The sequence below is a fragment of the Vanellus vanellus genome (genome assembly GCF_965231255.1).
Source record: "Vanellus vanellus genome assembly, chromosome: 26".
Lineage (NCBI taxonomy): Eukaryota > Metazoa > Chordata > Aves > Charadriiformes > Charadriidae > Vanellus > Vanellus vanellus.
In genome coordinates, this window is record NC_138931.1 from 5,980,017 (window position 1) to 5,996,189 (window position 16,173).

General features: G+C 64.0%; 2 protein-coding genes across 2 annotated transcripts; both read right to left on the reverse strand.

The window, feature by feature from the left end:
• Positions 1-1,875: 1,875 nt before the first annotated feature.
• On the reverse strand, positions 1,876-5,873 carry LOC309681890 (vesicle-associated membrane protein 5-like; the record flags this gene model as incomplete). The annotated part of the gene is made up of 3 exons (XM_082495859.1): positions 5,800-5,873; positions 4,058-4,189; positions 1,876-2,076 (listed from the first exon to the last, which is right to left on the reverse strand). The coding sequence occupies exons 1-3, from the start codon at positions 5,800-5,802 to the stop codon at positions 1,876-1,878; spliced, it is 336 nt and encodes a 111-aa protein (XP_082351985.1). The 5' UTR covers positions 5,803-5,873.
• Positions 5,874-7,669: 1,796 nt separating this feature from the next.
• Positions 7,670-16,080, reverse strand: LOC309681725 (vesicle-associated membrane protein 8-like). Its single transcript, XM_082495659.1, has 3 exons — positions 15,824-16,080; positions 12,145-12,312; positions 7,670-7,876 (listed from the first exon to the last, which is right to left on the reverse strand). The coding sequence occupies exons 2-3, from the start codon at positions 12,298-12,300 to the stop codon at positions 7,733-7,735; spliced, it is 300 nt and encodes a 99-aa protein (XP_082351785.1). The 5' UTR covers positions 12,301-12,312; positions 15,824-16,080; the 3' UTR covers positions 7,670-7,732.
• Between the last annotated feature and the right edge of the window lie 93 nt (positions 16,081-16,173).

A 16,173-nucleotide genomic window follows, 5' to 3' on the forward strand; every position in this document is an offset into this window, starting at 1 on the left:
TTTATTGTGGTCCCTTCGTTATGGTAGGGGCTCCCGGGAGCGAGGCGCGGCGGTGCGTTAGTGTAGGGTCTCCCCAAAACAGGTCCTGGTGGTTTGTTATTGTAGGGTCCCCCAAAACAGGTCCTGGTGGTTTGTTATTGTAGGGTCTCCCCAAAGCAGATCCTGGTGGTTTGTTATTGTAGGGTCTCCCCAAGGCAGGTCCTGGTGGTTTGTTATTGTAGGGTCTCCCCAAAGCAGGTCCTGGTGTTTATTTATTGTAGGGTCTCCCCGGAGTGGGTCCTGCTGGTTTGTTATTGTAGGGTCTCCCCTAAGTTAATCCCACTGGTTTGTTATTGTAGGGTCTCCCCAAAACAAATCTTGGTGTTTATCGTAATGTGTTGCCCGGTTATTGTAGGGTCTCCCCAGAGCGGGGTCTGGCATTTTTGTTATTGTAGGATCTTCCCGGAGATCATCCCGATGGTTTGTTATTGTAGGGTCTCCCCAAAGCCGATCCTGGTGCTTATTTATAGTAGGGTCTCCCTGTAGTGGCTCCCGCTGCTCTGTTATTGTAGGGTCTCCCCAAAATAAGTCCTAGTGCTTATTTATTGTAGGGTCTCGCTGGAGATCGTCCTGCTGCTTTGTTATTGTAGGGTCTCCCCGGAGGGGGTCCAGCACGTTTGTTATCATAGGGTCATCTTGGAGATCATCCCCATGGTTTGTTATTGTAGGGTCTTCCCAAAAACAAGTCCTGGTGCTTCGTTATGGTGGGGTCTGCCCAAAACAGATCCTGCTGGTTTGTTATTGTAGGGTCTTCCACAACGGATCCCGCTGGTTTGTTATTGTAGGGTCTCCCCCAAACAAATCCTGATGGTTTGTTATTGTAGGGTCTCCCCAAAACAAGTCCTGGCGCTTCGTTATGGTAAGGTGTCCCCCAAGCAGATCCCGCTGGTTTGTTATTGTAGGGTCTTCCACAACGGATCCTGCTGGTCTGCTATTGTAGGGTCTCCCCAAAACAAGTCCTGGTGCTTAGTTATGGTGGGGTCTCCCCCAAACAAATCCTGATGGTTTGTTATTGTAGGGTCTCCCCAAAAACAAGTCGCTTATTTATGGTAGGGTGTCCTCCAGGCAGATCCTGATGGTTTGTTATTGTAGGGTCTTCCCCAAAAACAAGTCCTGGTGCTTCGTTATGGTGGGGTCTCCCCAAAACAGATCCTGCTGGTTTGTTATGGTAGGGTCTCCCCAAAACAAGTCCTGGCGCTTCGTTATGGTAAGGTGTCCCCCAAGCAGATCCCGCTGGTTTGTTATTGTAGGGTCTTCCCAAAAACAAGTCGCTTATTTATGGTAGGGTGTCCTCCAGGCAGATCCTGATGGTTTGTTATTGTAGGGTCTTCCCCAAAAACAAGTCCTGGTGCTTCGTTATGGTGGGGTCTGCCCAAAACAGATCCTGCTGGTTTGTTATTGTAGGGTCTTCCACAACGGATCCCGCTGGTCTGTTATTGTAGGGTCTTCCCAAAAACAAGTCCTGGCGCTTCGTTATGGTAAGGTGTCCCCCAAGCAGATCCTACTGGTTTGTTATTGTAGGGTCTCCCCCAAACAAATCCCGCTGGTTTGTTATTGTAGGGTCTTCCATAACGGATCCCGCTGGTTTGTTATTGTAGGGTCTTCCACAACGGATCCCGCTGGTTTGTTATTGTAGGGTCTTCCCAAAAACAAGTCCTGGTGCTTATTTATGGTAGGGTCTCCCCCAAACAAATCCCGCTGGTTTGTTATTGTAGGGTCTCCCCCAAAACAAGTCCTGGTGCTTGGTTCTGGTGGAGTCTCCCCAAAACAGCCCCCACTGGTTTGTTATTGTAGGGTCTCCCAAGGTGCCGGCAGGCTCGCCGTGGCTCCAGGGGCTCACTCCCCGGCGGAGGGGGTGGCGGGGGGGACGGTGACGGTGACGATGGCGGGGGAGGGCTGCGACAGCCACAGCGCCAGGCCCAGGGCCAGGACGAGGAGGAGGAGGGCGATGACGCCGATGGCCGCCAGGCGCCAGCGCCGCTGTCCCCTGCGCTGCTGCCGCGCCACCGCCCGCGTGCTGCGGGTGAAGGCTTCGCCCTGCGGGGACAACACCGGGGGGAGGGGACAGGACAACACACAATCTATAGGGTACCCCATACACACCCTGGGCCCTATAGGCCTATAGTGCCCCCCCAATGTCATATGTCCCCATAGTGTGTCCCGTCTGGGGCTGTGTGTCCCTATAGTGTGTCCCCTCTGGGGCGGTGTGTCCCTATAGTGTCCCCCCACCCTGGCCTGTGTGTCCCTATAGTGTCCCCTGAGGCTGTGTGTCCCCCCCGGGGCTGTGTGTCCCTATAGTGTGTCCCCTCTGGGGCTGTGTGTCCCTATAGTGTCCCCTCTGGGGCTGTGTGTCCCTATAGTGTGTCCCCTCTGGGGCGGTGTGTCCCTATAGTGTCCCCTCTGGGGCGGTGTGTCCCTATAGTGTGTCCCCTCTGGGGCTGTGTGTCCCTATAGTGTCCCCTCTGGGGCTGTGTGTCCCTATAGTGTGTCCCCTCTGGGGCTGTGTGTCCCTATAGTGTCCCCTCTGGGGCTGTGTGTCCCTATAGTGTGTCCCCTCTGGGGCTGTGTGTCCCTATAGTGTGTCCCCTCTGGGGCTGTGTGTCCCTATAGTGTCCCCTGAGGCTGTGTGTCCCTATAGTGTGTCCCCTCTGGGGCGGTGTGTCCCTATAGTGTCCCCTGGGGCTGTGTGATCCTATAGTGTGTGTCCCCCGGTGCTGTGTGTCCCTATAGCATCCCCCAGTGCTGTGTGTGTGTGTGTGTGTGTTCCCCCGAGGCTATAGGTGCCCACAGATGCCCATAGGTGCTCATAGTTTCCCATAGATGCCTATGGGTGCCCATAGACACCCGTAGGTGCCCAGCAGTGCCTATGGGACCCCAGCAGTGCCCATAGATGCCCATGGGTGCCCATAGGTGCCCATGGGTCCCCATAGGTGCTCATGGGTCCCCATAGTTGCCCATGGCTGCCCATAGTTGCCCACAGGCACCCATAGGTGCCCAGCAGTGCTTATGGGACCCCAGCAGTGCCCATAGATGCCCATGGGTGCCCATAGGTGCCCATGGATCCCCATAGTTGCCCATGGGTGCCCGTAGATGCCCATGAGTACCCATAGATGCTCATGGGTGCCCATGGGTGCCGATATGTGCTTATGGGTGCCCGTAGTTGCCTATGGGTGCCCGTAGATGCCCATGGGTGCCGATAGGTGCTTATGGGTGCCCGTAGTTGCCCATGGGTGCCCGTAGATGCCCATGGGTGCCCATAGGCACCCACAGACACCCATAGGTGCCCAGCAGTGCTTATGGGACCCCAGCAGTGCCCATAGGTGCCCATGGGTGCCCATAGGTGCCCATGGGTCCCCATAGTTGCCCATGGGTGCCTGTAGATGCCCATGAGTGCCCGTAGATGCTCATGGGTGCCCATAGGTGCCCATAGATGCCCATGGGTCCCAATAGGTGCTTATGGGTGCCCATAGTTGCCTATGGGTGCCCGTGGTTGCCCATGGGTGCCCGTAGGTGCCCATAGATGCTCATGGGTGCTGATAGGTGCCCATGGGTCCCCATAGGTGCTCATGGGTGCCCATAGTTGCCCAGTGGTGCCCGTAGATGCCCATGAGTGCCCATAGGTGCCCATAGATGCTCATGGGTGCCCATAGGTGCCCATGGGTCCCCATAGGTGCTCATGGGTGCCCATAGGTGCCCGGTGGTGCCCGTAGATGCCCATAGGTGCCCATAGGTGCCCAGTGGTGCCCGTAGATGCCCATGAGTGCCCATAGGTGCCCATAGATGCTCATGGGTGCCCATAGGTGCCCGGTGGTGCCCGTAGATGCCCATAGGTGCCCATAGGTGCCCATAGGTGCCCAGTGGTGCCCGTAGATGCCCATGAGTGCCCATAGGTGCCCATAGATGCTCATGGGTGCCCATAGGTGCCCGGTGGTGCCCGTAGATGCCCACAGGTGCCCATAGGTGCCCAGTGGTGCCCGTAGATGCCCACGGGTGCCCAGCGGTGCCGGCGGGAGCTCACCATGGCGCGCAGCTCCTGGGCCCGGCTGTCGAGGCTGCTGAGGTGCCCGTCCCGCTCCAGCGCTCGCACGAAGTTCTGCTTCATCAGCTCCGTCACCTCCTCCGCCTCCTGCTGGCACCGCGCCAGCCCCGCCTGGGGACAAAGCAGGGGGGGGGACGGGATGGGACGGGGACACACACACACATGTGGGGACAGCAGCACCCCGAGGACGTGGGCGCCGTGGGGAAATGGGGGGCACCGCGGGGACGGGGCGTATGGGGACCACGGGGGCCTTGGGGACAACAGGGACATACCGGACCATGGGGATATAGGGGACTATGGGGACATACGGGGACAATGGGGACACAGGGACCATGGGGATATAGGGGGACAATAGGGACACGGGGACCACGGGGATAGAGGAGACCATGGGGACATATGGGACAATGGGGACACGGGGACCATGGGGATATAGGGGGACAATGGGGACATATGGGGACACAGGGGCCATGGGGATAGAGGGGACCATGGGGACATATGGGACAATGGGGACACAGGGGCCATGGGGACAAGGGCACTGCAGGGAAGGGGCACATGGGGACTTTGGGGACATAAGGGGCCATAGGGGGACAATGGGGACAAGGAGACTTTGGGGACACAGTGACCTTGGGGACAAGGACAATGCAGGGAAGAGGCCCAATGGGGACATAGGGGGACAATGGGGTCACAGGGGGACTGTAGGGACAAGTGCACCACAGGGAAGGGACACCATGGGGACATATGGGGGCTGTGGGGACATAGGGACCATGGGGACAAGTGCACGACAGGGAAGGGACACCATGGGGACAATGGGGACATAGGGGACAAGTGCACGACAGGGAAGGGATGCCATGGGGACAATTGGGGACATAGGGGACAATGGGGACACAGGGACTGTGGGGACAAGTGCACCCCAGGGAAGGGACACCATGGGGACAATGGGGACATATGGGGACAATGGGGACAAGTGCACCCCAGGGAAGGGACACCATGGGGACCATGGGGACATAGGAGACCACGGGGACAATGGGGACAAGTGCACCACAGGGAAAGGATGCCATGGGGACAATGGGGACATAGGGGACAATGGGGACACAGGGACCATGGGGACAAAGGCACCCCAGGGAAGGGACACCATGGGGACAAGGGCGCTGTGAGGAGGGGGACAATGGGGACACGGGCACCGCAGGAACGGGGCACATGGGGACTTTGGGGACAAGGAGACCATGGGGACACTGGCACCGTGAGGAGGGGGCACAGGGGGACACGGGGACCACAGGGACAGGTGACCATGGGGACTTGGGGACACGGGAACAACGGGGCACACCGGGACCGTGGGGACAGGGGCACCATGGGGACCACGGGGACAGGTCACGGGGGGAGACAGGGCCACCGTGGGGTCAGGGCACACACGGGGACACGGTGGGGACAGCGCACAGGGGGGTGGCAGCACTGGGGGACACGGGGACCCCCGGGGCCGTGGGTGGGGACATGGGGACACGGAAAATTCCACGCGGGCCACCACCCCCCCGTGTCCCCCCCCCCCGCCAGCAGGAAGCGCCCGGGGCCACCGGGGGGGGGGAGGATGTCCCCAAGCCCCGGGGGGGGTTGTCCCGTGTCGTGTGTCCCCCTTCCCGGTGCCGGTCGCGCCCCCCGCCCGCCGGGGAAGCGAAAGTGAAAGTGGCGGCGGACACACCCACCCCACCCCACCCCCCGGTACTCACCATGGTCTCGCGGGGGGGTCCCGGTGTCGGTGCCGGTACCGGAGCGCCCGTCCCGGTCCCTGTCCCTGTCCCCGTCCCGGTCCCCCGTCCCGCCCCGACGGGAGGGACCGGGACCGCCCCCCCCCCCCCCCCCCGGCCCGTCCCGGCACCGGGCGTGTCACCTCCCCGGGGGATGGGTGTCCCCAGGACCCCCCGACATTTGTCCCCTCCAGGACCCCCCATAAACGGGTCCCCCGTGTCCCCGTCCCCCCCCAACACCAGGGTCCCCTGGGACCCCCATGTCCCCCCCCAGGACCCCCCGACATTTGTCGTCGTCCCCCCCGAGACCCCCACATCCCCCCCAGGGACCCCCATAATCGGGTCCCCCATGTCCCTGTCCATCCCCCCCCCGCAGGGTCCCCTGGGACTCCCATGTCCACAGAACCCCCCGACATTTGTCCCCCCCCCCTCGAGTCCCCCATGTCCCTGTCCCCCCACACACACCAGGGACCCCCATGTCCCCAGAACCCCCCAACATTTGTCATCCCCCCCCCGAGACCCCCACATCCCCCCCAGGGACCCCCGTAATAGGGTCCCCCATGTCCCTGTGTTGTCCCCCCCCAACATCAGGGTCCCCTGGGACCCCCACGTCCCCAGAACCCCCCGACATTTGTCCCCCCCTGAGACCCCCATAAATGGGTCCCCAATGTCCCTGTCATCCCCCCCCAACACCAGGGACCCCCATGTCCCCAGAACCCCCCCCAATATTTGTGTCCCCCCCCCCGATACCCCCACATCCCCCCCAGGGACCCCCATAATCGGGTCCCCCATGTCCCTGTGTCGTCCCCCCCCCCCCGCAGGGTCCCCTGGGACCCCCATGTCCACAGAACCCCCCGACATTTGTCCCCCCCCCGAGACCCCCATGTCCCCCCATAATCGAGTCCCCCATGTCCCTGTCCCCCCCCACACACACCAGGGACCCCCATGTCCCCAGAACCCCCCAACATTTGTCATCCCCCACCCCCGACACCCCCACATCCCCCCCAGGGACCCCCATAATCGGGTCCCCCATGTCCCTGTGTTGTCCCCCCCCAACATCAGGGTCCCCTGGGACCCCCACATCCCCAGAACCCCCCGACATTTGCCCCCCCCCCGAGACCCCCATAAATGGGTCCCCCATGTCCCCGTTGTCGTCCCCCCCCAACACCAGGGACCCCCATGTCCCCAGAACCCCCCAACATTTGTGTCCGTCCCCCCCCCCGAGACACCCACATCCCCCCCAGGGACCCCCATAATCGGGTCCCCCATGTCCCTGTCCGTCCGTTCCCCCCCCCCGCAGGGTCCCCTGGGACCCCCATGTCCCCCCAGGACCCCCCATAATGGGGTCCCCCATGTCCCTGTCCGTCCCCCCCCCCCCCCGCAGGGTCCCCTGGGACCCCCACATCCCCAGAACCCCCCGACATTTGTCCCCCCCTGAGACCCCCATAAATGGGTCCCCCATGTCCCTGTCGCCCCCCCCCCCCAACACCAGGGACCCCCATGTCCCCAGAACCCCCCCCAACATGTGTCCCCCTCCAGGGACCCCCATGTCCCCCCATAATCAGGTCCCCCATGTCCCTCTGTGTGTCCCCCCCCCCCCAACACCAGGGTCCCCTGAGGACCCCCATATTGTCATCCCGTGTCCCCCCCGCCCCTCCCCCAACGGCCCCCCTCGGGGGTGGCAGTGCCACCACACTGCGCCCTTTGTCCCTCGGTGCCAACCGCCCGCCTGGCACCGCTCCCCCCCGCCCCCCCCGCGGGCACAGCACCCGCCTGTCCCCACCCGCGTCCCCTCACGTGTCCCCACGCGTGTCGTCCCCAGCCCCGGCGCACGCACACGCACACGGCTCGTCACGCCTGTATTCCGTGGGGACAGCGGGGTGGCCGGAGGGGGGGGGGTGGGGGGGGGGGTGGCTCAGGTGGGGATGGTGCCGGTGGCCAAGAGGATGATGAGGATGAGGATGATGGCGCCCACGAGGCCGAGGACGACCAGCAGCTTCACGTTCTTCCACCAGTACCGCCGCGCCATCTTCTGCGACGTCGTCTTGAAGTGCTCCGACTGCGGGGACACGGCTTGGGAGGGGACGCGGGGACAGCCCTGCCACCCCGGGGACACCCCCCGCCACTCTGGGGACACCTCCTGTGACCCCAAGGACACCTCCTGCCACCCTGGGGACACCCACTGTGACCCCAAGGACACCTCCTGCCACCCTGGGGACACCCACTGTGACCCCGGGGACACCCGCTGCCACCCTGGGGACACCTGATGTGACCCCAAGGACACCTCCTGCCACCCTGGGGACACCTCCTGTGACCCCAAGGACACCCGCTGCCACCCTGGGGACATCCCCCGCCACCCTGGGGACACCTGTGACCCCAAGGACACCTCCTGCCACCCCGGGGACACGCCCCGCCACCGTGGGGACACCTCCTGTGACCTCAAGGACACCTCCTGCCACCCTGGGGACACCCACTGTGACCCTGGAGACACCCCCTGCCAACCTGGGGACACCATCTGTGACCCCGGGGACACCTTCTGCCACCCTGGGGACACCCACTGTGACCCTGGGGACACCCCCTGCCACCCTGGGGACACCCGCTGTGACCCCAAGGACACCTCCTGCCACCTTGGGGACACCCTGTGACCCTGGGGACACCCCCTGTGACCCCAAGGACACCTCCTGCCACCCTGGGGACACCCGCTGTGGCTCTGGGGACACCTCCTGCCACCCTGGGGACACCCCTTGCCACCACAGGGACACCCACTGTGACCCCGTGGACACCCTCTGCCACCCCGGGGACACCCCCCGCCACCCTGGGGACACCTCCTGTGACCCCGGGGACACCCTCTGCCACCCCGGGGACACCCCCCGCCACCCTGGGGACACCTCCTGTGACCCTGGGGACACCTCCTGCCACCCTGGGGACACCCCCTGCCACCCTGGAGACAGACCTGATGCCCTGGGGACACCCACTGTGACCCCAAGGACACCCCCTGCCACCCTGGGGACACCTCCTGTGACCCTGGGGACACCCGCTGTGACCGCAGGGACACCCCCTGCCACCCTGGGGACCCCCCGCTACCGCCTTGTGGACGCCCCTCTGCCACCATTGGGGACACCCCCTGCCACCCTGGGGACACCCAGCTGTCACCAAAGTGCCCCATGTCCCCACTCCCAGTGCCCAACTGGACCCAGTGCTCCACAGTCCCCTCGGGGACACTGTACCCCACCTTAGGGACCTTGTGCCACCTCAGGAGCCATGTGCCCAACTTGGGGACCTGGTGCCACCTCAGGAACCCTGTGCCCACCCTGAGGACCTTGTGCCCCACCTTGGGGACCTTGTGTCCATCTTAGAGATCCTGGGCCACCTCGGGGACCCTTGTGGCCACCTTGGGGACCCTGTGGCCCACCTTGGGGATGCGGTGCCCGTCTTGGGGACCCTGTGCCACCTCAGTGACCCTGTGCCCACCCAGAGGACCTTGTGGTCACCACGGTAACCCTGTGCCACCTTGGGGACCCTGTGGCCACCCTGAAGGACCTTGTGGCCACCACGGGGACCTTGTCTCCATCCTGGACACCCTGTGCCACCTCGGGGACCCTGTGGCCACCTTGGGGACCTTGCATCCTCTCTGAGGACCTTGTGCCCCACCTTGGGGACCCTGTGCCCACCTTGGGGACCTTATGTCCACCTTGGGGACTCTGTCTCCATCCTGGACACCCTGCACCACCTCGGGGACCCTGGGGCCATCTTGGAGACCCTGTGCCCCACCTTGGGGACCTTATGGATCTCAGGGACCCTTTGCCCACCCTGAGGACCTTATGGCCACCACGGGGACCCTGTCTCCATCCTGGGGACCCTGTGGCCACCTCGGGGAACCTGTGGCCATCTTGGAGACCCTGTGGCATCTCAGGGACCTTGTGGCCACCTTGGGGACCCTGTGGCCACCTCAGGGACCCTGTGGCCCACCTTGGGGACCTTATGGATCTCAGGGACCCTTTGCCCACCCTGAGGACCTTATGGCTACCACAGGGACCCTGTCTCCATCCCGGACACCCTGTGCCACCTCGGAGACCCTGTGGCCATCTTGGAGACCCTGTGGCACCTCAGGGACCTTATACCCACCCTGAAGGACCTTGTGCCCACCTCAGGGACCCTGTGGCCACCTCGGGGACCTTGTGCCCCACCTTGGAGACCCTGTGGCATCTCAGGGACCTTGTGGCCACCTTGGGGGCCTTGCGTCCTCTCTGAGGACCTTGTGCCCCACCTTGGAGACCCTGTGCCATCTCAGGGACCTTGTGGCCACCTTGGGGACCCTGTGGCCACCTTGGAGACCCTGTGCCCCACCCTGGAGACCCTGTGCCATCTCAGGGACCCTGTGCCCACCTTGGGGACCTTGCATCCTCTCTGAGGACCTTGTGCCCCACCTTGGAGACCCTGTGCCATCTCAGGGACCTTGTGGCCACCTTGGGGACCCTGTGGCATCTCGGGGACCCTGTGCCGCACCCTGGAGACCCTGTGGCCATCTCAGGAACCCTGTGGCCCACCTTGGGGACCTTGCGTCCTCTCTGAGGACCTTGTGCCCCACCTTGGAGACCCTGTGCCATCTCAGGGACCTTGTGGCCACCTTGGGGACCCTGTGGCATCTCGAGGACCCTGTGCCCACCTTGGAGACCTTGTGCCCCACCCTGGAGACCCTGTGCCATCTCAGGGACCCTGTGCCCACCTTGGGGACCTTGCATCTGCTCTGAGGACCTTGTGCCCCACCTTGGAGACCCTGTGCCATCTCAGGGACCTTGTGGCCACCTTGGAGACCCTGTGGCCATCTCGGGGACCCTGTGCCCACCTTGGTGACCTTGTGCCCCACCTTGGAGACCCAGTGCCATCTCAGGGACCTTGTGGCCACCTTGGGGACCCTGTGGCATCTCGGGGACCCTGTGCCCACCTTGGAGACCCTGTGCCATCTCAGGGACCTTGTGGCCACCTTGGGGACCCTGTGGCATCTCGGGGACCTTGTGCCCCACCTTGGAGACCCTGTGCCATCTCAGGGACCTTGTGGCCACCTTGGGGACCCTGTCCCATCTCGGGGACCCTGTGCCGCACCCTGGAGACCCTGTGGCCATCTCAGGAACCCTGTGGCCCACCTTGGGGACCTTGCGTCCTCTCTGAGGACCTTGTGCCCCACCTTGGAGACCCTGTGCCATCTCAGGGACCTTGTGGCCACCTTGGGGACCCTGTGGCATCTCGAGGACCCTGTGCCCACCTTGGAGACCTTGTGCCCCACCCTGGAGACCCTGTGCCATCTCAGGGACCCTGTGCCCACCTTGGGGACCTTGCATCTGCTCTGAGGACCTTGTGCCCCACCTTGGAGACCCTGTGCCATCTCAGGGACCTTGTGGCCACCTTGGGGACCCTGTGGCATCTCGGGGACCCTGTGCCCACCTTGGAGACCCTGTGGCATCTCAGGGACCTTGTGGCCACCTTGGGGACCCTGTGGCATCTTGGGGACCCTGTGCCATCTCAGGGACCTTGTGGCCACCTTGGAGACCCTGTGCCATCTCGGGGACCTTGTGGCATCTCGGGGACCCTGTGCCCACCTTGGAGACCCTCTGGCATCTCAGGGACCTTGTGGCCACCTTGGGGGCCCTGTGGTATCTCGGGGACCCTGTGCCCCACCCTGGAGACCCTGTGCCATCTCAGGGACCTTGCGGCCACCTTGGGGACCCTGTGGCCATCTCGGGGACCCTGTGCCCACCTTGGAGACACTGTGCCATCTCAGGGACCTTGTGGCCACCTTGGAGACCCTGTGCCATCTCGGGGACCTTGTGGCATCTCGGGGACCCTGTGCCCACCTTGGAGACCCTCTGGCATCTCAGGGACCTTGTGGCCACCTTGGGGGCCCTGTGGTATCTCGGGGACCCTGTGCCCCACCCTGGAGACCCTGTGCCATCTCAGGGACCTTGCGGCCACCTTGGGGACCCTGTGGCCATCTCGGGGACCCTGTGCCCACCTTGGAGACACTGTGCCATCTCAGGGACCTTGTGGCCACCTTGGAGACCCTGTGGCATCTCAGGGACCTTGTGGCCACCTTGGGGACCCTGTCGCCATCTCGGGGACCCTGTGCCCACCTTGGTGACCTTGTGCCCCACCTTGGAGACCCTGTGCCATCTCAGGGACCTTGTGGCCACCTTGAAGACCCTGTGCCATCTCAGAGACCCTTTGCCCACCCCGAGAACCTCGTGCCTCACCTTGGCGACCAGACGCCACCCGGGTGACCCTCATACCCGCCGCGGTGACGCCCGTGTCCCGTCCCCCCCCAGCCCTCACCGTGGCCTCCAGGTCCTGGCTCTTGCTGTGAAGCTGCTCCAGGTTCTCGCCCCGCGCCAGGATGCGCTCCACGTTCTGCGTCATGATGGTTTTGACGCCCTCCACCTCCTGCTGCAGCGCCCGCACGCGCCCGCTCTCCGTCCCGCTGCTCGCCATGCCGCCCGGCGCCTGCCGGAGCGCGGGTGTCAAGGTGGGCACCCCAGCACCCTCTCCTGCCCCCCCACCCCCCACCCCCCTCCCCAGCACCCCATATGTGCCCCGGGCACACTCCCCCCCCCCCCCCCCAAGAACCCCATAAGCATCCCATATACGCATACACCTCAGCACCCCATAGGCACCCACCCGGCACCCTATATGGACCCTAGGTGTACCCCCACGTGTCCCGTCTAGCCCCCCCTGGCACCCCCCAAGCACCCCATAGGCACCCCATATACACCCCCTGAGCACCCCAGACACGATCCCCCCCCCCCCCCCCAGCACCCCATAGGTACCCCATAGGTACTCCAAGGGCACCCCCTCGGCACCCTATATGCACCCTGGGCACCCCCTATGTACCCTGGGCACCCCACAAGCACCTCATAGGCACCCCATATACACCCCCTGAGCACCCCAGACACACTCCAGACACGATTCCCCCCCCCAGCACCCCATAGGTACCCCATAGGTACTCCAAGGGCACCCCCTCGGCACCCTATATGCACCCTGGGCACCCCCTATGTACCCTGGGCACCCCGCAAGCACCTCATAGGCACCCCATATACACCCCCTGAGCACCCCATAGGCACCCCAGACATGATCCCCCCCAGCACCCCATAGGTACTCCATGGGCACCCCCTCGGCACCCTATATGTACCCCGGGCACCCCCCAAGCACCCCTTAGGCACCCCATATACACAAACACCTCAGCACCCCATAGGCACCCCATATACACCCCCTGAGCACCCCACACACACCCCAGGCACGATCCCCCCCTAGCACCCCATAGGTACCCCATAGGTACTCCAAGGGCACCCCCTCGGCACCCTATATGCACCCTGGGCACCCCCTATGTACCCTGGGCACCCCGCAAGCACCTCATAGGCACCCCATATACACCCTCTGAGCACCCCATAGGCACCCCAGACATGATCCCCCCCAGCACCCCATAGGTACTCCATGGGCACCCCCTCGGCACCCTATATGTACCCAGGCACCCCCCAAACACCCCATAGGCACCCCATATACACAAACACCTCAGCACCCCATAGGCACCCCATATACACCCCCTGAGCACCCCACACACACCCCAGACACGATCCCCCCCTAGCACCCCATAGGTACCCCATAGGTACTCCATGGGCACCCCCTCGGCACCCTATATGTACCCTGGGCACCCCGCAAGCACCCCATAGGCACCCCATATACACCCCCTGAGCACCCCATAGGTACCCCATGGGCACCCCCTCGGCACCCTATATGTACCCAGGCACCCCCCAAGCACCCCATAGGCACCCCATATACACCACCTGAGCACCCCATACACAATCCCCCCACCCCCAGCACCCCATAGGTACCCCAGAGGTACTCCATGGGCACCCCCTCGGCACCCTATATGTACCCCGGGCACCCCCTATGTACCCTGGGCACCCCGCAAGCACCCCATAGGCACCCCATATACACATACACCTCAGCACCCCATAGGCACCCCATATACACCCCCTGAGCACCCCATACGCACCCCATACACGATACCCCTCCCCCCCCAGCACCCCATAGGTACTCCATGGGCACCCCCTCGGCACCCTATATGCACCCTGGGCACCCCCAAGCACCCCATACACAACCCCCAGCACCCCATATAACCCCCCCGAGCACCCCATATACCCCCCTTAGGCACCCCAAAGGTACCCCCCAGCACCCCATAACGACCCAAAGCACCTGCCAAGCACCCTACAGGATGCCCGGGCACTTCCCTAAGCACCCTATAGCCACCCCAAACACCCTATAGGCACCCCCTTGGCACCCCATATGTACCCCAGCCCACCCAAACGCACCCCCGAGCGCCCCACAGACACCCTGAGCACCCCATAGGCGCCCCATGTTCACCCCAAGCACCTGCCAAGCACCCCATAGGCACTTCCTCAAGCACCCTATAGGCACCCACCACCACCTCAAGCCCCCCTATACACCTCCCAAGCACCCTATAGGCACCCTGGGAACCCCATAGGTGCCCCATGTCCACCCCAAGCACCCCATACACACCCCACAGGAACTTCCTCAAGCACCCTATAGGCAACCCAGGCACCCCCCAGGACCTCAAGGCCCCCCCTATATAACCCCAAGCCCCCTGTAGGCGCCCTGGGAACCCCATAGGCACCCCATGTCCACCCCAAGCACCTGCCAAGCACCCCATAAGCACTTCCTCAAACACCCTATAGGCACCCCCTTGGCACCCTATAGGCACCCCCCACCACCTCAAGCCCCCCTATACACCTCCCAAGCACCCTATAGGCACCCTGGGAACCCCATAGGTGCCCCATGTCCACCCCAAGCACTCCATAGGTACTTCCTCAAGGACCCTATAGGCACCCCAGGCACCCCCACCACCTCAAGCCCCCCTATAGGCACCCCGAGCACCCCATAGGCGCCCCATGTCCACCCCAGGCACCTGCCAGACACCCCATAGGCACTTTCTCAGGCACCCTATAGCCACCCCAAACACCCTATAGGCACCCCCTTGGCACCCCATATGTACCCCAGCCCACCCATACGCACCCCCGAGCACCCCACAGGCACCCTGAGCACCCCATAGGCGCCCCATGTTCACCCCAAGCCCTGGCCGAGCACCCCATAGGCACTTCCTCAAGCACCCTATAGGCACCCTAAGCACACCAAGCACCCCCCAGGACTTCAAGCCCCCCCCTATATACCCACAAGCACCCTATGGGCACCCCATAGGTGCCCCATGTCCACCCCGAGCACCTGCCAGGCGCCCCATAGGCACTTCCTCAAACACCCTATAGGCACCCCAAGCACCCTATAGGCACCCCCCACCACCTCAAGCCCCCCTATACACCCCCAAGCCCCCTATAGGCACCCTGGGAACCCCATAGGTGCCCCATGTCCACCCCAAGCACCCCATAGGCACCCCACAGGAACTTCCTCAAGCACCCTATAGGCACCCTAAGCACCCTATAGGCAACCCAGGCACCCCCAGGACCTCAAGCCCCCCCCTATATAACCCCAAGCCCCCTATAGGCGCCCTGGGAACCCCATAGGCGCCCCATGTCCACCCCAAGCACCCCATAGGCACCCCATAGGAAGTTCCTCAAACACTCTATAGGGACCCCATAGGCACTTCCTCAAGCACCCTATAGCCACCTCAAACACCCTATAGGCACCCCCCACCACCTCAAGCCCCCTATACACCCCCAAGCCCCCTATAGGCACCCTGGGAACCCCATAGGCGCCCCATGTCCACCCCAAGCACCCCATAGGCACCCCATAGGCACTTCCTCAAGCACCCCATAGGCACCCCAAGCACCCTATAGAACCTCAACCCCCCTCCATCCCCCCCCCCCCCCCCCCCCAAGCAACCTATAGCCACCCCGCGCGCCCCATAGGCAGTCCGGACCCCCCCAACTGCCCCATAGCCCCCCGGGGACCCCACAGACACCCCATAGACCGCCCCCGCTCCTACCACGGCCGACTCCGCTCCCGCCGCCTCCCGCTGCCCTCGGCGACCTCTGACCCCTGACCCCTGACCCCGCCCCCTCGGGGCTTCCGGGTACGGCGGGGACAGGAGGGGGCGGGGTCGGTCGAGGGGGCGGGGTCGGGTGAGGGGGCGGGGTCGAGTGAGGGGGCGGGGTCGGGCGAGGGGTCGGAGTCGGGAGAGGGGTCGGGGTCGGGCGAGGAGGCGGAGTCGGGTGAGGGGGCGGAGTCGGGTGAGGGGGCGGAGTCGGGAAAGGGGGCGGGGACAGAGGTCCGGGGCGGGGGCGGGGTGAGGGTGGGGCTGATCGGCCCCGGCCCGTGACGTGGCGCGAGGGGGGC